This window comes from Aythya ferina (genome assembly GCF_964211825.1).
Source record: "Aythya ferina genome assembly, chromosome: 2".
NCBI classification, from domain to species: Eukaryota; Metazoa; Chordata; class Aves; order Anseriformes; family Anatidae; genus Aythya; species Aythya ferina.
Window position 1 is genome coordinate 50458316 of NC_140297.1, and position 26175 is coordinate 50484490.

The following is a 26175-nucleotide window of genomic DNA, read 5'->3' on the forward strand; positions in this document are numbered from 1 at the left end:
TGATGCCATTCCACGCACATTTCCATCACAGCACAAGACACCTTACACTGGTATCTTGACTCATTCCTAACACTGAAATCCTCTGCTGGGACCACTTCCACTTCAGTCTTTGCATAGCCTGTACACCTCCTATTTGCCCACAGATGCAGGACATTAGAAAGAGGCATTTGGTTATTCCACCACAAGAACCCAAAGGCCCAAATGGACATTGGACCAGACAGGACAAAGAGAGACTCCCCATGCTGCTTGGAAATGGGTTTCCATTGCAAGTTCTACACAAACAAACAAAATTAAAATAAATAAATAAATAAATAAATATTCACCAAATCAAAAGAATGAAAAGTGTACTTGCTTTCTAGATCTCCCAACTCATGTCTCCATGAGGATATGGAAAATGTGGAACTGTGCTCTGTTCTCCACCCAATGCAGCACTAGAGTTCTAATCTCACCTGGACCAGCTTCTCCCTATGCTTGTAATGTGCCCCAGAGCAGAGCTCAGTGCAGCAATGGGACTCGAAAGGTGAGCAGAGCAGCATTAATACCTTCAGTGACAGATTAAACTATACTCAAAATGCTGTTGACCCACCCTAGCCCCAGTCTTGGTATGGGGCTGAGGAGTAAAGGCTGGCCCAGAGGGACCTAGTAAAGTACCAGCAAGTCTACAGGATGCTGCGCTCCCCAGGAGGACCCTTTGCACAGCTGCTGCAGATGGATAGCTCTGCTCCTCCATGAACCCAGCCACCAGGAGCTCTTCCAGTGCTGATCTGAATGGCTAATGTGGTTAGAAATCATCACAACATGACTGAAAACAAACAACCAAAAAAAAAAAAAAAACAAACAAACAAACAAAAAACACCAAGCTTCATGCCTTTATGACAGAGCAGTAGGTGATAGAAGGATTACTGTGGTGTGTGAAAACCACATGAAAGAACTGCTATTTTTAAGAAAAGAATCAACTCCTCCTCCTTCAAACTCTGAGCTAACACATTTCTTCAACTTCTACTGAGAAATTTTTCCCATCATGCAAAAACATACAATAAAGACCACCAATTTAAAAAAAGTTCCTTAATTTGAGCTAGGTAATTTTCTTTGTCAGACTTCTGGTTCCAAGTGATGTCTCATTACAAATAGTTTAAATTACCTCTATTTAAAACTACTTGATATTTAGTTCAAGTAAATTAATAATTGTTTATGTTCTCCAGAAATATATATACTTTTTTACCCAAGAGTTATGATGTAGGAAAAATAAAATGGATCCGTGGGTATATAGCAAAGAAGAATGATCTCTGCTTTATACACCAGATCTATCTATAGAAATTTAAACTTAATAACATCATGTCATTATTTCTGATTTCAAATACAAGTCAATATATAAAGGTTCCACCTAGATATGTATGAGTGCTGGTAACAGAAGACAGGTTTCATTTTAATTTAAATGCTCGCAAAGAATATTGTTCTCAGACAAGGGAAAGGAATGAAAAGTGGAAAATCTTCTTATAGGTTATTTAAGCATTAACTGCAAAGTTGAGAAATAATGCATTATATAAATCCAAAAAGACATGGTGCACGTGTTAAACTGGTGGACCAGAACACACCAGTCAGACTGTATGGTACTACCATCAAAAATAAACCTCTGATTTGAACTCCTTTAAAAGTTTTTGTTTGCTTGTTTTTGTTTTGCTTTGGGGAAAAAAATTCTCCACTAGGTACTTTTAACTGGATAGAGAAATGAACTATGGACTCTCTCAAAAAGCATTATTTTTTTTAATCTTTTTTAAAAATACTGAACTGATCTTTGCACTTCTTCACTTGAGAGACATTAGAAAATACTATTCTCCCAATGGATCTGTTTCTTAGGAAACACCACCTCTCACAATGCAGTCCTGATATCACTGGATTCAGAAAGACTGTTATCACCAGATTATCCTTTATTCAACACATGAGAAATCATTCTTCAATATTTACTGAACAAGAAAAGAGCTGTTAATAAATCTGATACTTCTGCAATATTCAACTCCCATCTGATAACACGTACAAGACTCGATTAATTGGATATATTTGGTGCACTTCAGTAAGTTTAAGGGATACTGCTTGAACACGCAGGGCTCTAGATTATACTCTTTTTCTCCTTTCAGCATTGCTCCAGTGATCCAGCACAGAGAGGTTTCTACACAGCTACAGAGTGCTGACAACCTCCCAGAAGCTCTCTCCTCCCCAGGCTCACTCTGAAGGGGACAGGGCAGAGTCATCCATCACTCTCCCTAATGAGAATTTGGAACACATCCACTTCTCTCTGACAGCCTTGCTACACAGACACAGTCTGGAGTATGCCATTTACACCCATAGCTAAGCATAACAGCAAAAAGGCCACGTACCTGTGCCTTGCTCTTATATTTCAACACCATCAGAAAAATTGCCAAGCATAGGTAAGCTGTTCTTTCAAAACCCACCAAGTTAAAAACAAAACGTTTTTCCAGCAACTCAGATCCTGGTATAATGTGAGCCAGAGAGATTTTGCTCTCCTAGCTGACTTCAGCTCCTTTTTCTTTGAGGCTACTGGCCACAGACTAGTAAATAGAAAATGTAGAAACTAAATGCATGTGTGAAAGGTTCCTGATACCCAATACATTTGTTTATGAATAAGCCCAGTCTTGCAAGCTCACTCCAAATTAACTGTGCAAATGACATCTGCAGAGAGGATGATGCCTATGGGGGCATTGCAACCTCACTCACCCAAACTAAAGGGTATCCTACAGCACCCTAAGGGTATCCTACAGCACCTAAGAACACGCTTTGTAGAAGAAAACAATTGTGAGGATGCTAGTGTATCACTGCTGCAAAACATAAACTAGGAGAAGTTTTTGCCAGATTCAGCATAGTTCCCTGCACCATTCTTCTCAAGCTAAACAAACAAGAGCAGTCAGCATGCAGCACTGACACAGACAGCTTCCCCTACTTACACACAGTCTGCTGCTGTCTAGTTTTGAGGCAGCCTGTGCAATAAACACTGACCTTTGAATCTCCAGTGGTAGATCAGCATCACTGGTTCTACACAACCAAAGTACACTCGTTCTCTTTTTCTTACTGAATTTGTTACAGGTGTTCCCCAAAGCCTACTGGATTCATCCCTTCTGCCCAAGAAAGTGCTTTTTCCCTCTGGCTGTTTTAGGATGTGCAGAGGTGATGTTTATTTTCCTAAATTGATGTACACATCTCTAACAAGTCTTAAAAAAAAAAAATCCTAAGCTGCGTCTTGGAAACTAAAGTTTTCTTCTATAGACCAGCAAATCATCATTTTTGTCATTCAATGAGAACACCTAAGAACTGGATTCTTTTTTTTTTTTTTTGCCTCATTTTTCTCTTTGTATATACAAGCCCCCAGTGACTGACATCAGTTTCTAACAGCACAGACAGACTTCCTTCTGTTGCTTCATTTTGAAGAGAGCATTAGCAGGTGACAACCCCTGCTCCATTGATGTTCAACAATTTAACAGGGCTAATGCAGATCAGAATCTGATTCCACATCTTTTTAACAGGTATTTTCTATGTCTGACGCAGATGCACCAACCCATTCAATTGGTCTAATCTTTACATACTTAAATCCACAGTGCCTTAAGCTCAAGTTCACAGAATTTATGGAATATTTCTGTGTGTTACTACCAGCTATATCATCTCTAGAGGCAAAAACCCACAATTTTTAAGCAACACCAATTTAACCAATTCATGCCTACTTTGCTCAAAGGGCTCATTTTTGCCCCATACAACCAAAATGATCTCTTTGGCATGATTTAGCTTAAAAGAAAAACAGAGTGGAAGGAAATAACTTTTTTTTTTTTTTTTAAATCAAGATTTGTAGGAAAACATTTCCACTAACCAGATATTGTCTGGGTTTGCATGCAATCTGCAAATGAAACCCTGAAAGGTGACAGTAAAAATGCTTCCAATATCTGTAATAATCAAGAGGATGTTCCCTGTTCTGAATGCCTCTCCTTTCAGCTGTGACATCACAAATCCCATTATGTCTGTACCCCTCCTTGTCTGTCAGGTTTATTATATCCAGGCATGGTGGCAACAGCCTCCATCTTACTGTGCTGTACCTATACATCTCACTCAGCTAACATGGAAGAAAAAAAAAAAAAAAAAAAAGCTATTTTCATCATCTTTGGCATAGCTTGAGGACAGCAGTACTGACTGTTTCCAAATCTACTTGAAACATCTGTTCCGTTTTTTCCCCTTCCCGAAATATATAATCCATATAAAAGAATTAGTCCTTTGATTAGTCCCATAAGAGTTGCTTTTAAATTTACTTTTGAAATTAAAAGAAACCAAAAATAAACCTTCAAATTAAAAAATAAACAAAATAAATAAATAAACAAAATAATAAAAATAACCAAATATGGCTGTCTGGAAAATAACTTTTTAAATAAATAAAGTAGCAGCAAGTATGCAAAAAGGCTTGTTAAGTTTCTGCTACAAATGCATAACAAAATAGTAATGATGCAAGAATCAGAAGATTCTCTTCAAATTCTCTGTTCCATCAACACCTCATGGTAAGTAGTAGACAATATTCTTTTATATTTGGTTATACTAGATAAAGCAATAAAAATCAGCTGCTGTATTTTCAGCCTACAAGGACAGACTACCCCATTCTGCTGATTCTTGTACTTACTACCTGACTCCCTGAGGAATGAGCCCTTCCAGCCATCACTGTCAGCATGCTCTAGAAGGGCAGCAGTTTTTCAGCTTTATTATTTTATTATTTTTATAATAAAGCTCTAGAAAAAAAGTTTTCAGTACCTTCTGTAACTACAGCATTCAAATTGTAGCTGAAATTCAGTAAAAGATAAAATGCCTTTGTGGAGTGAGAGGATGACAACGAACTTCTCTTTATGTGCACAGACACAAGCCCTCCAGTAAGGAACAAAGTTCTGGGGCAACGACAGATTATTAGAATTATTAGTTTAAATTAGAATTAGAGTTATTAGATTATTAGTATTAGAATAGTTTAGTCCAGTTCTCTGTAGCAGTCCAAAAGTAAAACAAAAAAGAAACAGAGCATTATCAATTATAATGGAATGAATGTGGAATACAACAACAACAGCAAAGCTATGTCAATACACAAATATTTTATTTTCTCTCAGTAGGACATAACAAGAAAATGAAAAGCAAATGATGAAATAAATGAAGGTATCAGGTGATTCCCACAAGTGGCACATTTATGCTCACAGCGTCTTTAAAGAGACCATTGAGGGGAAATGATGCCATGTTCTGCAAGATCCTCATTAGCAGAAGGCAGGCAGGACACAGTTACATTTCCTGTGACAGCTACGGAGGGGCATTGGAGGCACTCTCCTCACAGGAGGTCAAAACAAACAGAAGTAGATTTCTTCACCTGAAGTCAGCTGTTAAATTCACTGCCACTGAGCACAGTGAATAGGACACGTTCCCACTGGTTCAAAAAGTGATGGGAATAAACATCAGAGATTACTAACTACAAAGATGCTTCCATGCTTACAAGTCCAAGTCTCAAAAGCCATAAACCACCAAAAGCTGAGAAGATCCTGGGAAAGCAGCAACGCAAATTCACCCTCTTCTTGTGCTCTTTCTGAAGCACCCACAACAGCTCAATGGAAGATCCTGAGCATAACAGCATTCAATCAAACTGCTTATACCCATTAAGATAGAGATCCTGAGCTACCAATGTCATTGTAAATGTCTTTGTGTTTACTACAGGCATTCAGATGTTCCATAGAAAACATGATTTAATGCATATGTCACTACTTTTTCCTCTGAAAAAGAGGAAATTTTGATCAATGCTGCTATTCCTGCCCCTGAGTAGTTCCCTCTCCTTACCAATAAAGTCCTTCCTTTTATAGATATGCAAAATGTCATTTTCATATTCACACTTCCAAACTAGCTTTAGATGCAAATAGCTATGTAAAATGATTGTGGAATAGGTAATGGAATTCCCAGACAATGCAGATCTTAACTGAAACTTTCCCTTCTCAAAGGACAAAGATAGGGAGAATTGATACCTTCCTGGTACTTCACTGCCCTGCATTTCAGAAGCATCTTTGGGTCAGAGGTAAAAGGATCTAACCACAAAAGCAACACAGTAAAGTCTAGGCAGTGCTGAAAACAAAATAAGCATTCTTACCACACCACCATGGGCTCAGAGAAAGGATGCCCATTTCCTACACCCATACCAAAACAAGCTATGTCCATTGAAACCCAGGCAAGATACCATTGACTGAGCAAGTTTCTAATAAATTGTAACTTTATTTAATCATGAGGAACACAGTTCCATGGACTGAGGTGTGTCAGTTTAACTATTTCCTAGCATGGTCTTCCCCTACTGTGGCAATACTTCACTCCTTCAGTGCACAGTCAAATTCTCACCACAAAGAGAATCGATGCCAGAGCTTTTTATTCTTCCTTCCCCCTTTCTAAATTAAGTAAGTTTGCACTCAAATTTGTTAAAATAACTAAGGACCAGACAACCTCAAGCAACTAATCAAGTCAATTGAAGTGTCATAGCACTCACCAGTGGTGTTGCCAGATGCTGAAAAGAGCTTACAATGTGGTTACCTGGGATTATCTCATCAGAGCCCTTAAGAGAATGAGATAGACTGACCATCTCTCAATTGGATTAACTGCTGCAGAGGTGTCAGCATTTCAAACCCCATTCCAAAAGTCTGTCTCTTCCCAGCCAAGAACAGAGCAAATACATCCACTTCTTCTGCCCCTCTTCTGCATTATCAGGGCCACACTCTGAGAGAAGCTGGCAAGTATTAAAACAGGTCCTGCAGAACTATGTTTTAAGTGGATGGTACACCAATTTCCCAACCCATACTATAAAGAGTCATTGAAACCCTTGGGCACTTGTCCAGACATGTGAATTTACTGGACAAGTCGCCAGCATTACGATTAATTAAATGCACATGAGTCAGGACTTGCTTATTCACTGCAGTTTCTAATGGTAGTGCCCAGTATTAAAACACCTAGGAATGCTAAGCCCCAGAGTCTGCAGGTAAATAGTTACACTCAGACCCAATCATACACAAATCACTAATGACTAGGGAAGTAGACAGTGCATTGACACTAAGTCTTTGGGGGGGGGGGGGGGGGGGGGGAGCAAGAGAGAAAAACTGAACATACTACACTGATAGATGGAGATGCTCAGAGGACTGCTAGACCAAATATTCCAATATTATTTTCCAAAGTGGAAGGGGGGGGGGGGGGGGGGGGGAGCGCGGGGGGTGCTTTTTGTCTTTTAAATGAGAAACCAGCATACAATTACTTTACTTGTCATTGACATAGTCAAGTACAGAAAAAGGGGAGAAAAAATGCTTAGTAAAGCAACAACACAGTATTTTTCTTATAAATTAAGATACATAGTAAAAAAATGACTACAAACAAAATCTAGTAAGCAAGACAGGTATTTCCCCATCTTTACACACAGCATTCACACTGGATTCTTACTACCAAAAAACAAAATCCAGATCCTACCTCATACATACAGTTAAAAAAATGCTTAACTTCATACATCAAAACAATTTCCTATCTCATCTAAAACAGAGAAACAGAGGTCTTGGTATAAAATAATCGTATTGTAAATGAATAGAGCAGCTGGAGAGAAATTCATAACATGGAAAACTAGCTGGAGGGCACTATACCTAGCATACAGTTATGAACCAAGAACAGAGCCGTGTTTATACCTCATATACTGAAACAACTTGACTAGTCTGAATTTCTCCAGTGCTTCGCTACACTTAACTCAATATAGACCAAAACAAACCCATTTTCCCTAAACATCAAGATGCCTCAAAATCTTGACACAATATTCTGAGCCATGTAGACACTTTATTACACAAACTTTTAATGACCTGTCAGAGACATGGTGCAAGTATAATGAAACAAGAATGGAGCAGAGAGATGGCAAAGCACTAAACACAAAACAGGGAAAGCAATAATGAAAGTTAAGAAAAGAACACACTGATCCTCCAGTTGCATTTCTACCCAGAGGTCTTCAAAGACTTTTTAGAGCATATAAGCTCTCCCTGATTATCAATGTTAGAGGAAAGAGAAAAGAAAACAAGTTCATACTTATTGTTACAAGCTTTTGGGATATGAAAATCAAAATTATTAATATCCTTGTAGCTTTACTTGTTCTTTAAGCAAATAACCTTCATTCTCGGATCTGTATTTAGCAAACAGCCACTCTCGATATATTAAAAGGATGGTTATCAGATGAAGCTTCGGGACATGAAATTTTGCTACGTTAGAAATTAAATCCTCATTCTTTCTCACCCACAGCATACTCTCTTATGTTCATCCCATCAAACAAAACAAAAGAGACGATACAAAAGTTTGCATAGAAAAATCTACTTGCAAATGAAAGAAACTCAGGCAGTTGTCAGAAAACCACACAAAGTACCACTGAAACAAATTCTCAAAGCTCATAAACTAAGGATCCCTGCAGGAAATGTGAATAAAAGGTCAAAGATAAATACGCTAGCTCCCTTTAACACCCCACCCAAAAGTATGCATGAATGCATGCATAAATATGCATACAGATTCTCTCCCTTTTATTTGGATTTCTAGTTTCTTTATTCCATTTTGACATATGCCATAAAATCCATATGCTGAGAAGTGTTTAATGTCAACTAAGCTTTGCACAAAAATCCATCCTCTCACAATCCTAGCATATAGAAGTTTTGTATATACCATATGTGTTGGCACTTAGAATTTGTTTAAGATTTAAAGCTCGTAATATATACAAAAAATACCTCAAAACTGCTTTGAAGTATGACATTTAAGCAAATCAAGACAAATATCCTCAAGCTCTACAAGTTGTTAGACAAACAGAAAGAATTTAAAATAAAAGTTTAACAAAAAAAGAAAAAAAGAAAAAAAAAATCCCTTAACATGTTTGTATTTAATAGCAATCTAAATCATTATGTAATTTAGTAACGCAGGAATCACAAGTGCTTCTTATTGGGGCACATCACTGGTCCCACTTGTAAGAAAATTAAAGTGTGATGTTAAGCTAGCCAACAAAATTGTATTAGATGTCTTCACAAACAGCAGAGTTTCACCATATATGAACCTGCCATATAGGAGAACTGCAGCTATTTGCAGATCTTGTGTCTATTTTGTAGTCCTGAAAACTTCCAGTGTTTCATATTTTACTACAGAGATACTACTCCAGCAGTGGGCTGGTGAATCTGATATACAGCATTATTCAAACTGATATGTCTAGCTCAGATTTTCCTACTTCAACTGCATATTGGAGGGACAGACTAGATCACATACTTTCACACAAGCACATTCATGCCACGTCTTGCATCCTCATAATTTGACTGAACAAGCAGAAGGAAACTTAATGTTCCCCAGACCTGCTCTACTAATTAATACATTAAAACAAGAAGTAAAAGATCTCAAGGCTACTATACCCATGACCCAGTTCTAATGTACTTTATTAAGCTTTCAGTAGGTGCACCCAGATTCCAAAATATATATAATAATAATAATAAATAAAAACAGCCCCACAAATATTAAGTACAATCTATATTCACGTGAATTTGTATGTGGATTCCTAGTTAAAATTATTATTAATAAGCACAGTAAGATTACCAGCAAGTGCATTACTACTCTGCATGCACCAAATATGCATCTTTGCCTTTTTCTCCTGCTTATCTTTCCTGTTTGGAATGTTAGACTTCTGTGCTATGTAAATGAAAATATTTAATTATGCAAAGCAAAGGGGAAAGGTTTACATTATTATAATTGAGTTAAATTTTTTTCTGCTTTAAGCTCAAATACTGAGAAGATAGCTGAGAATCTGTTAAGAATTTCAAAGTCTTAAACTGCTGCTTTATAAATTTTAAGAGCTACACGTGAACAATTTGAAACCTTTTGATGTTAATAAAATTACTGTAATGTATTCAGTTTTCAGGGTTAAAATTAAAAGAAGTCTGAAAGCTTAATGCAAATCCAAGGTGAGAAGCAAATTCAGGAAGAATTTGCTTGCTTGCTACAATTTTTAAACTCTCATGGTAACCAGAAGAGTCTCACTAGTGATTTATAATTGCTAATGAACAAATGGCTAAGCAAGCTAAATGTAAAAGCATCTCAAGAAAACAGCACCTCAAAAGCAATCTGCTCAGAGAAAGAGGTCTCCTTCAGGTGAAGGAAAAGCTATCGTTTAGCTACAGACAGACTAGTAATCATCCCATCCAATGGTCAGTGTGATACATTGAAGACTGCAGCCATTTCAAACTGATAGATGTCTTACATCTCCAACACTTGACTATTCAGAGACACTCAACAAATATGCCAATGCCACAAACAGTAAAGCAACATGTCAAAGAATGATAAATTTTTAGTAAGGTTTTCATTGAGTTTCATGCTAAAACAAATAATCAACTTCACTTTCTACTGGTGTACAGAAATATAGAAAAGTCCAACAAGGCGTAAACACTCACACAATTTGAAAGAAAGAAGGCTCCCCATCTTCCACTGCTGCAAAGCTGCAGTGCAACTTTGCACCTGCTGCAAAGCTGCCATTTCTCAGTTTTGAAATTCTGAGTTTAGAAGGAAAGTTAAAAAGATAAGACATCACCCAGACTATGAGATGATAGAACATGTTGGTTATTTACTCACGTTTCATAATAAGATCAACATAAGCACATTTCTGGTGTCCCAGCTACAGTGATTTGCTTTACTGGGACACAATCACACAATTTGCAAGCACACACACAGTTATTTAGTTTACTATTTCTGAGATGTGCTGATAGGTACCTTTCAAAGCTTCAGACATTCTCTGCCACATACCAAAGGCACTGTCTTGCTCCCATACCATATCAGTGCTAAGCAATGGAAAAGATTTAAGCATTTTGAGGTCAATATTTCCAATGTGAAGGCCTCGTCTCTTCACCATGCCTCTCTAAGCTGTTCAAGTCAAACTCCATTGACCCTCAAGGTCTGAGACTTTGCAGGCTTCCTAAGGCACTGAAAACAACAGCAGCTTCAAACACTTATTCAACTGCTCATTAACATTGGATGATGATGGTGCCCAAAAAAATAATAATAATGTTAGTATCATCTTTTAGTGCTACAAAAAGAGATGGTACTAACTTGGTTACTCATCCCAGACATGGGAGTATCTAAGAGCAGAGCACAGGCTCACGGCTGTAGTAGTGGTGCCACAGATTCACCTCCTCTGAGACACTGGGGAATTATTTTGGAAAAAGGATTACAGAGTCATACTAACCATTCCATAATTACAATTGAAATTTGCTTTCCACTATAGGCCCAGTTCTAATGCTTCTCTCGAGGGCAGAGATGGATGAAATTACTTAGCTAATTACAAGCATACATACTTGTAAACATTTGGCTGTGCTACTAATATTGGATTACTTGGGTTCTGAATGCAAGTAGATTTGAGCTTTTCCATGACTGCTTACGTATGCCTTCTTTAGGTAACTGAATGCTGGACAGGCTTTTATAAGGTTAAATGAATGTTATAGTATCCAGCCTTAGCTCCAGCCTGAGCCAGCATTTCTATCGGGTTTCTCGCCCAGCACAGCCATGTACTGCGCTGCATATTCTGGAACCTCTGCCTCCCCACCCCCCACAAGAAAAACCTCACACCACTGAAGGCATTAAAATGCATTAAGCTGGATGACTGCAAAATGTCACGAGTCCTCACTGACTCCACCATTTAAGTGAGGGTTTTAATAGAGGTAATATTTCTTCATCGCCAGCCAGTGCAAGATTTGTTACCTACACAATGACTCAACTATGACATCTTTTATGAGTGATATGTTAAACTAATTAACATTAACCTAGCAGAAGAATCAGGCATAAATTAGAGACCATTTCAGTTAAAGATATAGAGAGCTTCTTACTGATAATTTTCCCTAAACAAAAGATTTTGACCCGTGAAGTATGAGATTTCATTTTAAAATTAATACTAACTGATGCAGAATTTTTATGTTGTTTTCTTTTTCTTTTTCTTTTTTTTTTTTTTTTTGGGGGGGGGGACAATTTCTACTGATTTCTTTTTCATCATAGAATAACAAGGAACATAAAGGCAGATGCAGCTACTTTAGCAATTCTAAATCCAAGAATTGGAGAAACAATATACGTCAAGAGCCATACAAAAGTTATTAGAAAAAATAAATATGCTATTAAAAATAATAATTAAAAAATAAATAAAAACCAGCCAGTAAAGCCTACAGATTTTGTCAGCTCTGCTACCCAGAAAGCAAGGCATTAGACCCAAGTGCAGATATCAACTATTTACAACAGTATTTCTCAGGACCTCAATTTCTCATCTTTAAACACCAAGGCAAAAGGAGGATTAAGTCGAAATTCACTGAAAATATGTATTAAAATACTTGTCCAACAGATATGCCAATAATTTACCAATGAGTGCACCCTGGCTCTCTTTACAGAGAAGCTAGACACACTAAGAAGCTGCATGTCCCTCAATAGCTATTAACAAGCATCTTTCTGGAAAGTGTTTTTATGTCACGTTCAACCCTTGCTGCTCCGCACAGCTTTTCTTTTATGCATAATGAACTGATCTTGTCTGAGCAGAAGTAGAGGTACCCTATTTCCCTTTGTGTTGTGCAGTGATGACAGTATATGATCCATAACAAGCTCTTGCCAAAACATTACTCCAGACACTGACCTGAAATAACAGGGTGTAACTTCACATTCTCTTCAGCCTGGAAACATTCACACAATTTAAAAACAAGAATGAAAACATCCTCCTTCTCTTATACAAATCATGGTCGTATATCAGTGTCCATAGGAAAAAACAAATAGGGAAAATACTGCATGCAAATAGTTCTCAGAACTCCTGAGCTGTCTGCACAACACTGTTCACATCAAGCAATCAGAAGCTTAGGTTACAGCTCTTTCTTTAATTCAGCAACTGTAACTTGGTCTTGGATACACCATTTCTGATGCAGGAGAGCAACAAGTCAGAGAGCTCCCCATTCCTTCATGTTCAGAAACTATCTGAACAGATGACAATGTTTCTGCAGATACAAGCTTTTCATTTTCTTACTTTCAATAATGCTATAGAAATTTTTCAGTGTCTAGAATATGCTCTTACACAGACAGTCCAACTGAGTTTTACAACGTACCAACAATTAAAAAAAAAACACAACACACAACTGAAGATGCATAACACTGGGCAGCAGTCTTACACATACAGGTCTGCAAAAGATTCCTTACTCTGCTTCTTTTCTGCCCTACTCTCCCTCACATCTGTTGTATCTTAACTCACTGCCTTTTGCTACTGAGTTCAGGACAAAAAAAAAAAAAAAAAAAAGAAAACAACACACCACTATTTCAACAGCAACACATGATCCAAGGTCAAAGCAGTGGATTGATTTCTGTCATTTTGCAAAAGTGAAGAAATCAATCTCTGAATGGTTCTGGTCTTTCTTTGCAAACATCTTTCTACCTCCCTCAGACACCCATCTGCTCTGCATGAAGTCCACAACAAACAACATTCCGCACACAGCTTTGGTAGTACTCAGAACAATTCTTAAAGAAAATGTTAAAACAAGATCAGCCAATAAATAAATAAATAAATCTTCTCTCAATATTTGAAATATTACACTGTGCATAATTTAAAGCAATTTATTCTATCAAACATATACATGTACATATACATGTGTACACACACACAATAAGCCAGATCAATTACCAGCTGAAAAATACTTTTTTTTTTTTTTTTTTTTTTTACTGTTTACCGTAGCTCTGCTTCAGATATGCCTCACTGCTCTTCAGTCATGTCTTTTAAGGGAAAACAGGAGAAGGGGAGGAGTTAGCAGCATGCCTGAGATTGAGATAAAGAGTTTTACAACTAATTACAGTGGTATTCTCTCAGTATACCACTGATCACTACTAATTCAAAGGCATAATGGAAAAGTGGCTATTGTCTGATAAGGATTTGCACACAGGATGTACTTTAAGAAACAGATTGGTAAATTGAAACAGGGCATGTATTTCAAGTAGCTAGAAACTCAAGTAAAAGGGAACACTGCACAGAATGCCACTGACACAAAATAATAGAAGCAGGGTCTGGGAATGCATTAAACATTGCTTCGAACAGAAGGGGGAAAAAAAATCATGTCCCCATCATGAAGCCGCCTCAGGCACCTCACCATTGGTTTTGGGCTATGTGTATGGGGTATGTGCACACATATGTATACATCTAATGCACAAGTAATTTTAATCTACTATTCTAAAATGCATTTAAACACATATTTAACACCTTCCTTATATAAAACATTTAAAATGAGCTAGCATCTAATTAATCTTGCATCTAGATGGACTGTGTGGTCCACAACAAGTCTCAACTGATGTTAGGCAAATTGTCTTTTAAAGACAACAGAGAAAGTCACACCCCCTCCCTGAAGAAAATAAAACTTCCTTTTCATTCCTATGCCTAGGTGTACAATGAGCCACTGTCATGAGCATACATCAGGATACAGCCCCTTTCCTCCACTGCCTGAGTGCTGTAATTCCAGCAGGAGAGAGACATTAAACCTTCTCCAGCTAATGCCAATAGATGATGTATGAAGAACTGAGTTGAAAATATAGATTTTTTTACAGAGATAACTAATTTGTTTTTGCAAGCTGCATTCCCATTTTGCTTTAAAAACATTATCACTCAACTTTTCTCTCAATTTAAATAAAGTTTTTCATAAAGCATTCCAATCCTCAACTAAATTAGGTTAGAAATACTCATGCATCAAAGTCTTCTGGAGAAGAATGATAATATCCAAATATCAGGTGTTGATACCATGTAAAATAAGCTATTTGAAAAGAAGAAGTGACAGTTAATACAAATCTGATAAACCAATTCATGATCTAGGATGCAGATTTCAAAAATACACAAAAGTGAAGCTTTAGACTGATAAAGCCACACAATGCACTGCATTGCTTAAAGACTACAAAAACAAAGTTTACAAATTCTGAAGCCAAAACATATCTACATGATAATGAAAAACCTATTAATTTTAGATATATATTTCTTTTGGTCCTTCCTTTAAAAGATTAAAAGTCATTGCACTTAAAAAAAAAAAAAAAAAAAAGCGCAATATATACATGAAGTTGTGAACCAGAACCATGCCCCAGTGCCTGTTTTTCACTAAGAACCCTTTCCTAAACATGGTCCACAGGTCCAGTTCAAGAGCTTGAATGAATAAAGCTGCTGCCTATGTCACATTATAAAACTGTGGATACAGCAAACTCAAACCCCAGAGAAAGCACATTCTTCGTCTTGCAAATTCTAATTTTTACCAAGGCTGTTTCTTCTAACATCTCTGCAGTTTCAAACTCTTGCAGCCCAAAGCTATTAAACAACAGCACCTCTACAAAGCACAGCCGAGCCCATATTCACATCCCACAAGGCAGTGCAGGAAAAAGACACCTGAGCTACTCCAGCTCAATCACCTCCAGCACCAGCACAGCTGAAGTCACATCATACACCAGCTCAAATGAGAAGCAACTTTTAATAGACTGAATCCAGTAGCACCATTATGCAGCTAACTTGGTTCTGGATCTAAATCAATGCACAGCCTGGTGTAGTGCCACTCAAGACAAGAGCAGCAGTTTGCTTAGACATACCTCAATGTTTGCTGCATGGTCTAGGTCCCTCCTTAGATATTCTGGAGCCATCAGAACTTTTGTTATTTTCAGAACATGCTCACAGAGCAACCCCAAAATACCAACTGAAAGCCAGTCTGCAAATGCTGAAAGATAATTAAACAAGCAGCCAGCCACAATGAATCTTAGCTCTGAGTTCATCTCAAGACAACATATACAATTCCTGAGCCACTTACCTAAAAATGAATTCCTGTCTTGCACAACATTGCAAAAACTGGCAGAAGAGGCTAGCTCATATCCTCAACTCAAGATAACAGTTGCTTTTGGAGTAAACTTAATTTAAAACATGCAGTGTTAATGTTGACTTTAATTCACTGTGTGGCATTGAACAGAAACAATTTTATCATTCACCATAAAGAAGCCAATACTGCTGATCCCTGCAATATTTATAACCTCTGTTACAGACATTTAAAAATTTCACTACATTTTCCCATTAGAAATGCCCTGATGGCACAAGCCTCCAGATGCATAAATTACGACAAACTGCTTCTAATCCATTTCCACAATATCCACCTCTCTGTTCTCTGCCATATCAATCACCAGCTTCTGGCCCTCATTTTCAAGATGCCTTGCCACTTCCTTTCCTCACCTGCCATTGCTGGCTCACAACTAAATCAAATCACATCCTTATCCACCCAGAGGAACTGTTCACACTGCCCATTTTCTACTTTTCATGACAAATGTCTGCCTTCATCATTGCCACCACCACCCCATCCACCTGCCATGCCTACAAGGAATCCTACACAAACACTTGTGGCTCTACTTCACTGCTCTCCCTTATCTCTGAAAAAGCAAAAATGACATCCAGAACAGCACTACACTCATGTTTCTGTGCAGGTCTTAAAGCAGCCCTTTTCATGGAGAAAATGCTTTACAAACAAGGCTTAAGGAAAAAGAAAAAAAAAAAAAAAAAAAAAAAAAAGCGAAGATTGATAATGAACACTTAAGATGTCTCAAAATGCAATGTACTTCATAAAATGGCAATATTGTCCCTGTATGGAAGTTTAGCTTCCTTTCAGTATTTCAGTATTAAAAAATACAGCATATGTAATCATTTTTGTTATTTTTTACAGAAGCATGCACATTTATATTAGTTATGAGCATTTTCTTCTTCCTTTTTTGTACAGAATTAAATATTTTCCTCACTAATGTAAAATATTCATGGATATGAATACAGGCATTGCACTTGCAGTAGCCTTATAAACTTTCAGTGGAAGTACTCTCCCTGTTCTCACACAAAGACCACATTTAATTTAGTGTTAAAATATTCTTAATCCCCCTAGCTTATCCAACTCCCCCTGCCTAACCCAAACATGTCTATGCATTTTAATCATGGAAAGGTCAAGGTATCAAGCGCAATAGCAGACTACCTCAGACTTCATAAATAGTTTGTGACAAGTTTCATGCAACGATGATGAAAGTGCACAAAAAAAATAATATCAAAATAGAATCTGTTGGTGAGTCAGAAAGCTTCTTGCTACATAAAATAAATACAATCAAGAGAAAAAAATGCTGTATTCCAGAAGGCATATGCCTGTGTCCAGACTTAAATGATAGTATTTATATAAAGTATCTCACATGGTATGGAAGCTTCCTTTTCATTATAAGTTCTCATGCAGTATTTCAGAACCATAACTAAGAGATTTCAAGTGGCAACTCTCTCCCTCCAGCCTCAGTCAACATTCCTTCCTCTCTTCTGGAACTTGCTCTCACAAACAAAGAACCCTTACTCTAATGCTTATACTGATTTTCAAAGAGTATTGTACCTCAAGTTATCCTGTAAGGTGAAAAACAAGTGAAAGCAGAAAAAAAAAAGGCATATTTTCAACTATGATTTTTGCTATATTAAGCTAAATGATTAACACATGACATTCAACCAGCACTAAGGTAAAGGGGAAATTATATATATACACAGACATATATATGTATATACATGTACATATATATATATGTATGTATATATACACATACAACATTTTTTGGAGCCAAAACTAAAATAACTCCACTGCAGCCACAGAAACTTTAAGGCTGTTCCAGACACTTGCAAGCAGAGGGGTCCCACAGCTCCCACCTTGTCTTCCCAGTGAGGAGCTCAGAGTCAGTGCTTCCCCTTCCATTCCCCTCACAATTATACAACGCTCAGATTGTTTGTAGGTCCTTTCAGGGTCTAACAATCATATTTTCAAAAGCTGCCTCCCAAAATTTTACTCAAGAATCACGTTGCACCTCCTCATGCAGCAGAGGATGCTCTGGCAAAGCTTCTTTGCTTTACACTGTCAGGAGCTGGGGACTCCCTGTGGAAGGGTGAAAGGCAGCAGTCCTTTAGGAAAGTATACTTGTCCATGTTTTGGCACAGGAACCAGCAGGACAAATGCAGGTCTTGGAAATGTCTACCTCGCCTGGGAGCTCGGGAGCTCATTCTCCCCCCAAAATTACTTCAGCTAAGGGGAAAGAACAATCAAAAACTTGAAATGAAGTCCTTATTGCACTTTTCTTTCTAGCTTCCTACGGATTCTTCTGCAGGAAGATATTCTAGATACCATCTCCTCCATCTGTTGCCTAAAAATACAGAAGTTACTGAGTCTGCCCTTTTCTCTCCTGCCCACTCCTCACAACTCCAAAACTGTATCTCACCCACCCATGACACACTACAAGCACTTCTTGCAGCCTGCTAAATCTCTTCTCCTTGGGTGCTCTGTTGGCCTGAGACATCCCCATGGTTATTCCCTGTTCAGCTAAATGGAGTAAGACACTTTCTCACATGACAAACTACACTGACTAAAAGACTTTCTTAACTGAGAGCACAGCTGAAAGGAGGAACTGCATCTCTGAAAGTCTGATGTTGGTTTAATTTGGTTAGTGAAAGTTCTGCTACCAATTTAACTACCACACACCCCAGGGTAGATCTGTGAGCAGGAGTTCAGAGCTCAGCCCCAAGCCCACGATGCCTGCAAGGACTTCCTTCTAGGACAGCCACAAGCAAAGCAAGCAATGGACCGACTGCAACCACAAACCACCAGAACAACCCTTTTCACACCCTTCTATGGAGCTACAGCATCACTGCTCACATGCCTGAAGCCCTCCTCCCCTGCAGCAGTTCCCAAGCTCCTCAAAAGCAGCTTCCACTGGAGAAAGTAGGGCTGATTCCTGCCTCTTTTAGGGAAGTTTCTCCCCATCACTCTTCCCAGGATGATGCTCCTTCACCACAGCACTGAGCCTCTATCTCTCTCCTTACCTGCAAACCTACTGCCTCTTTTGCTAGGATTGCTCCCAGGAAAAAGGTACAGGAACGCTCCAGCATGCCCTGCCTGGAGACACTACAGCACCAGCAGAAAGTATGCCTTTCACCAACACAGCACACCTACCCAGTAGACAGCTATTGTGCTAGATGTTTCCTAGCTGACCATACTTTCTCTTTCCCCTCTGATCTTATCTCAGAATATGAGAATACTTCATTTTGTTTTATGGGAAGTAGTCCAAAGTAATTGGAAGACAGATAAATTGTATTCTTCCTCTCTATACTGTCACTAAGTTATCATTGTCTGAAATATTCCAGGTATAAACAAAAACAAATATATCTAATAATTTGCAAAATATTTCATGAAACCTATGGCATTCAATCTACTTAAACTCTCAAATTAAACTAAGATAAATGCTTGTCCTTATTTACATTAACTTTAGGTAAAAATTTATTTCAGATTTTAGTGTTGATGAAAATGAATGGTTTTCTTACAGATAAATGAAGTGTATTTTTTCTGTTACAAAGAATAACCACTTCCAGATTAGGTTTTAAAAAGAGATACAGATGCATAAGAAACTGAATAAGGAGAATCCACACAGAAAGCAACAACAACAACAACAAAATCACAGTTTTGGTTCCCATTAAATACAGAATTAAATGCAGAAATGTAATGACTTGACTTCTTTTCTAAGATGATGCTAGATAGCAACTCTAAATACTTCCATCCAGCACAATCCATTTTTTACTCTTCTTTTCCCCTTTCCACCAACAGCATAGGACTTTCCTTTTCTGAGACTTCAGATTAAAGACTTCCATAAGGCTAACTTAAGTCATGCAAAGTTCAAAAATTAACAACACAGAACAATATTAAGAATCAAATCTTAATTTAATTTAATAAAAGTACATTAATTGCTTTTAGTAACAGAAAGATTATCCTTAATAATCAAGAAAATTAAGAGTAGGTCTTGATTTAAAAAGTCAGAACCAGGAAATTAGTACTCTATTTATTGTCTCTTGTATCTCTATTTACAACTGGAAAGGATAACAAGTGATTATTTGTTCAGATTTCTATTTTGCTCCAAAGTAGGCCAGCCAGCTCAGCACTTTTCTTAAGATTACAAATACTTGTCTGCCCTACATATTGGCTAGACTTCAAGCAATCAGATGAGTAGAAATACACAGCAAAAGCAACAATTTTCATGTCATTCATTTTTGGTTATACATAAGAAGTACACAAAGCAAGTTTAAAAGATCAGATTTTAAATCATTTTAATATTCGCTCTGTGATTTCAATAGTTCACTAAGGGGCTCAATGATTTCCTCATTGTTGGATTAACACTTAATCTAGATTCATCAATAATTCAGTGAATAATTCAATAATAACTCTTTAACAGCTTGTTCTCTCTGCTTTTATTTCTATTTTGTACATCAGTTATCTCATATAATAACGTTTTCAACGCAGAGACTTTCACAGCACTAGAACATCTGAGATGCAAACAGTCTGCAAAAGTCATTTAAATTGATACTTTAAAAACATATTAAACAAAATGATTCCTGTAATTTGAAGGGAAATCCTTCTATTTCTCACACCTGAATTATCCATAAAACATTTTGTCACTATTTGGAAGAGCCGTCAGAAAGTAGCAGGTTGTTTTCCTGAGTTCAACTCAAAATACTAAGACACCTTTAAATGAAGTAGGCTATTTGGAAGAACGCAATTGTAGAAAATGCTTTGTTTAAACTGTTTCTAACTTACTTTTAAGAGGAGTTAATTAGTCTGATTTTCTCAAGAGCTGCTAAGTACTCCTAGACCCAACGCAACGAAGTTATTACCTTGAAAATATCAGTTAACTCTGAAAACAAAATATTGCCACATTCATTTTTTCCCTTTACATTTAAGATATACACATCGCCAAGCCATTAGGAAGGCATTTGTGTCAGATTACACAACTCAAAACTATTGGTAGGCTTCAGCACAAAGGCAAAGACAAAAAAAAAAAAAAAAAAAAAAAAAAAAGTTAAAAAGCATGTTTGTTTAAAATTAAGATAACGCACTTCGTATTTTGATGTATAAGCCAGTATTTTTGCAACAGTCAGGGAGAAGCATACCTTCTGTTAGCTGCAGGACCTCAATGTCAGATGGCAATATAATCCAAATGGTTTGCAGCAGCATTTTCTACCATATCCTCACTTTTCTGCAAGAGATTCTTCATCTTCTTCCAGTAGCCCACTAACTTACATACATATCCAAAAGGTGAACGCATTCGGTAGTTGCGTGGTACAGTTTGTGCCACGTCAGCCATCCCCAAGGAGACCCAAGTTGTATTCCACCATTCCAAGGACAACACAGCATGGCACCTAGCACAGACCGACAATTTTGGCAAGCATCCCATTTTCCCGACGACCATGTTTTGACCTGTTTGAGTAAGAGGAAGAAGTTTTAGTTCAGCACAGTAACTCTGCCACACCACCCAGGGACTAACATGAAGCTACATTCTTCGGAATACTTTCAAACACGTATTTCTTCACAGATATAGACACATACTGAGCTCAAAGCCCTGTGACGGTGTTTCACTTTAAAAACATCTCCAGACTAGAGTGTAACAGAATATGCAAACTGGATGCTGTCGGTTTTGTACTTCCAATGTTTTAGGAAAAGGACTTTCATATTTCTCTATACATTGTACAGTCTTACAACACAGAAAGCACCAAAGTGCCAAGAAAGGATGGAACATAAAGGCTCTTCACCTGCCCTGGCAGGTATTTCAAAACGTACAAAAAGAATGAATCTACGAAAAAAGCCGCAAGAAGCAAAAACAAAGCTTGCCAATCCTCTGAACAGAATTGCATCAGGATGGTGGAGGGAAGAAGTAATGACATTGTTTACAGAGATCTTTCTTCCCCCTCTAGCCCCTGCTCAATGTCCCTCCACCCAGCAGCAGAGTGAGCATCACTGGGGCTCTGGCAGCAAGCTCCGCTGCTGACACTTGACCCAGCAAGGAACAAGCCAAAGCAACCGAAGCTGTGCCTGCCTATGCCAGTACTCCTCCTCTGTCATCCGTTCAGGAGTACCAACAGCAACTTTTTACTTAGGTTGGCAAGGGGAGTATGAGGAAAGGAGAGAAAAGCTTGAGTACTCTGCACAGGAGGGAATAACAATATGAAAAACAGCATTGAGTCTGCCAAGCTGGAGTGAGGAAGAGCACAAGCTTCCAAGTCAAGGACAAGGGAGAGGAATGAGAAACTTTTAAGAGACTGAAGGGTGAGTGTGGACAGAGGTAAAGACTAGAGGAAAGCAGAAGGTGAATAGCAGTGGATGCTCAAGAATTTTTGTTAGAAGTTCTGTCCATGTAACTGAGTAGCATGCGTGTATAGCAGACCACAGAAGAATTAGTTTTGGAAGAGGGAATGAAAAGAAACTTTGATCTTTGTTTGACATCAGGGGAAGCCTTAGCATATCTAAGCATGCAGTTGAGGACATGTGAAATGAAAGATCCAGGCAAAAGACAACTTTTATGGAAAATGCAAGTAGGCATATAGGTAGAAGAATAGGTGGAAAAGACCAGGAAAGAAGAATGTGTGACAACAGGGAAAGCTGGAAAAGTAGAGAGTTAAGAAATTCTGAGAGATCTGAGGAGGGAGAGGGAAAATGGGCAACGAAGGGAAACAAAACAGCCCAGGAAAGTAATGGCTAGGATGAAAAATGAGGAAAAGTGGCAGTTGTTACATAGCACAGAAAAATCGACAGGGAAATAAGAATACACTAAACTAACTGTAAAGAAGGTACATGGGAGAACAAGAGAACCAAGGAAAGCCAAAAGACCACGAGCAAGTTTTCAGAAAGTTGCGACGCTTTGCCTGGAGAGCGCGAACACCAGAAAGAGCGGAACAAAACCCAAGGCGACGAAACTTTTTGGGAGGGATGAAACAAACCGTGCTGCGCAAGAGGAGACAGGCAGGGACGGGCCCGACTCTACTCCTGTCCCCCCACCACCAGGAAGGCACTGAGAAGAACGAAGCCCCCCTCATAACGCGACCCCCCCAGCCTGGCCGGGTGCTCCCGGGGCCGGGCGCTCAGCGGCAGCGGGACCCCCCCGGGCCCCCCGGGACCCAGCGGAGCCCCCGGGCTCCGAGAAGTTTTTCCCCTCCTCAGCTTTCCTTTCCACCAGCTCTTCCAAAACGCCCCCCAGCCCAGAAAGAAATTCAAAAAGTATTAAAAGAATACAGGAGCGCCTGCGGGGACGGGGGGGGGACGACGACAAGGTCGGCACCCCCCGAGCTGTACCTGCGAGTGCCCCGAGGCACAAAGAGCCCCCCGGCCGCAGCCCCGCTCCTCGCACGCCCCAGCCGGAGCGCGGCTTGCGGGTGGAGGGGGATGAGGGAGCACGGAGAGAACAATGAGCCCCGAGACAAAACCTACCTTCGCCTGTCCTCAAAGTGCTGCCTGAGGAGCCTGAAAGGGGGGCTGCCCGCTGTTAGGGAGCTACGGGAAAGTTGGGGCAATCTCGCCGGCTTAAAGTTGCCGCAGCTGAGATAACCCGGGCGAGGAGAGGGCGAGATGGAGAGAGTTCATCCGAGTTTCGCCTTTTGTTCAAGTTGCCCGAGCAGACAAAGAGCCGGCAGCGGCGGCAGGTCCCCGCCCGGTCCACCCCCCCCACCCCCGGCGGGGTCCCGCACTGCCCGCGCCCCCCCGCAACGTGCCGCCCTCCCCATCCAGCCCGCAGCAGCCCCGGCCCCGTCTGCGGCGCAAAACTTCCCTCCAACCGAACCTCCCCGAAAGAAAAATAAATAAATAAATAATAGTACTAATTCAAGGCGGGAGGGCGGGGGGGTGGGAAGGGGGAGAAACATCTCTCAAATCATTATTTCCGGTAGATGCACCTCTTTGTTTGGATTCCCCCGACTGTCAGTGAGGACGAGGCTCTGGGTAGCTGGTTTCGGTCAGTTTGATCTCCCGGAATGAGACGGGCAATGCAGGACGTAAAGGAAAATAAGTTTTTTAAAAAAGGAAAGAAAGAAAAAAAGGAGAAAGAAAACCTCCGGAGTTGCGAAACGAACCCTTTCTGCATGGACACGGGAAGTACATAAATAAACAACTAAAGGGGAATTTGGGAAGACCGTTGCTTCTCCTCCTCCCTCTCCTTTGTACTTTTCCCGAGATCGTAACACACCAAAAAAAAACAAACAAACAAATAAAAGAATACCTCCCGTCGGCGGCTCCGTGCCACCGCCGCCGCGGCCAGCCCCTGGCATCCCTACCTGTTGCGCAGAGCCGGGGCCGACCGCATCCGTCCCAAAGAGCCCGGAGGGGATGAAGGGGCTGCCCGCGGCCCTTCACCTGCCCCCGGCCGCCCCGACGACGCCTCCCCCACGGGACCACCCCACCGACAGCCGTCGGGGTCCCCCCGAAAGTTTGGCGAGGCGGGGCGGGCTGGCCCCGAGACAAAAGCAGCGCGGTGCGGAGAGGCAAGGCACCTCACGTCGGGGGGAGGTTGCCAGCCACCTTCCTCCTCCTCCTCGCCCCCGGGCCGGGGCACAGGGCCGTGCTGCTGGGGGGGGGGAGGGGGGCGCCCTTTGTCTGGCGCACGGGCTGGGTGTACCCCCCATGCGCCCCCCATACGCCCCCCGCCCGTAGCCCCCATCCCTCAGACCAGGCTGGCCAGGCCTGAAAGATGCCCCACGGACAGCTCGCTTTTATTTTTTTTTCTTTTCTTTTCTTTTTTCTTAAAAACAAAAGAAAGCTTGAGGAAGTGCCCGGGAATTGGTAATTAACGGCAGCACACACCCATCACGGCAGGGCTTGGTTTGTCAAAGTTGGAAAACAGAGGATGATCTTGAGATGTGTTCTTTAAAGGAGGGGAAAACAGAATGGGAAGGGCACAGCGAGGCAAAACTATTTATCCTGTTGACACCTCCTACTCCCCTTGCTCATCTGCATCCCTTCCTCTCCCTTCAGTTCATTCTAATCTTGTGCTAGCAACCCACCTAGTCCTTCTTCCAGCTCCTTTTCTCCCTAGTTTTTCAGTTTTCATTCAAACCCTTCACCCCTACCCAATACAGTCAACCTCAAAGCCTTGTTCTTCATAATGCTTTATAACTCCCCTCCCAGGATCAAACCTTTTATCTTCCTGCCCCAGAGAAACTGCCCCCAGCTCCTTTCTCCTTGCCCAAACAACTTCCCAGCCCAGTTTCACTCAGGCCATCCTTGCAGTGGGCAGTTTCCTTCACACCCACCCAGGCACCAGCTGTAGCCACTGTGCTACCCCAGGCTGCATGCAATCAATGTACCATGTGTGCTGTTCTCCTCTATCTTCCCGTGTTCTGCAGCAACGCACTTTGCTGTTGCTTTTCCTTCTAGCTTGCTGATGTACCTGAAATGATAGCATGTAACACAGGGTAACACCAGGCATATGGCATGCTTGCCACATGGGTGAAAGAATGGCATCCATTCTCCATTACAATTCCTTTCAATTTACTTTTCTATTCAGCAACGTACTTCTGGAGCAACTATCACAACGCTTTTATAACTTCCTCCTAAATTATTTTCTACAGACCGTTTCAACTTTCCCTCCATTTCTGACTGTCACCAATCCTAGATTTTTATTCTCTACACCTATACTAAATTCCATCCTTCTTTTATTCATTTTTGTTCTTGGTGGTGGTGGTTTGTTTGTTTGTTTCAGGTCCACACATTAGTGTTTGTTTGTTTGTTTGTTTTTTTAATCCTTTGGTTTTATGGGTGGAAGAGGATTATTGATTTCACTGTAGCCCTTCCATTACTTCCATTCTTATTTTCTCTGTTTTTCACATGCGCACTTTCAGTAATGATCATTGATCTCCAGACAGTATGTTGAAGACCAGTTCTACCTATGCATATTTCTGGGTCTCTTTCTTAGATCACTCCAAATCCAGTGGACAGCTGGATTGTTGCGTAACCAGCAAACACCTTAAAAGGGACTACACTGAGCAGCATTTTCTGGAAAAGCATGAATTGCAGAAGCAACTCCTGTTTTCATGGGATTGTGATTTTGTCTTTTTATCCAAGACATCTTGTGTAAAGGTACCACTTGCTGAGAATGTGTGACAACAGTTGCAAGCTGATTTCTCTTGCCATTGGAAGTTTTAGGGCAAAAGTTTCATTCCAAATAAATAAATCACATATTGTAATTTTCTAGTACAAACTGTATTTAAACAGGATATGACTCTACCTTTTTACATCATTATGGGGGATAAAGATT

General features: G+C 39.8%; 1 protein-coding gene across 2 annotated transcripts in view; it reads right to left on the minus strand.

The window, feature by feature from the left end:
• Positions 1-24024, minus strand: part of LOC311431390 (uncharacterized protein) — a 541797-nt gene extending 517773 nt beyond the window's left edge. Inside the window, exons 1-2 of one of the 2 annotated variants that reach the window (XR_014689390.1) lie at positions 23819-24024; positions 21047-21353 (exon numbers count right to left, since the gene is read on the minus strand). Coding sequence is in view for 1 of the 2 variants with exons in the window: in XM_084508852.1 (XP_084364978.1) it covers positions 21047-21110 (64 nt within the window). In the remaining variant the exon portion in view is untranslated. Of the gene's footprint in view, positions 1-21046; positions 21354-23357; positions 23562-23818 lie in introns of those variants that run through there. The other variant, XM_084508852.1, reaches the window with a different exon arrangement.
• Positions 24025-26175: the final 2151 nt, after the last annotated feature.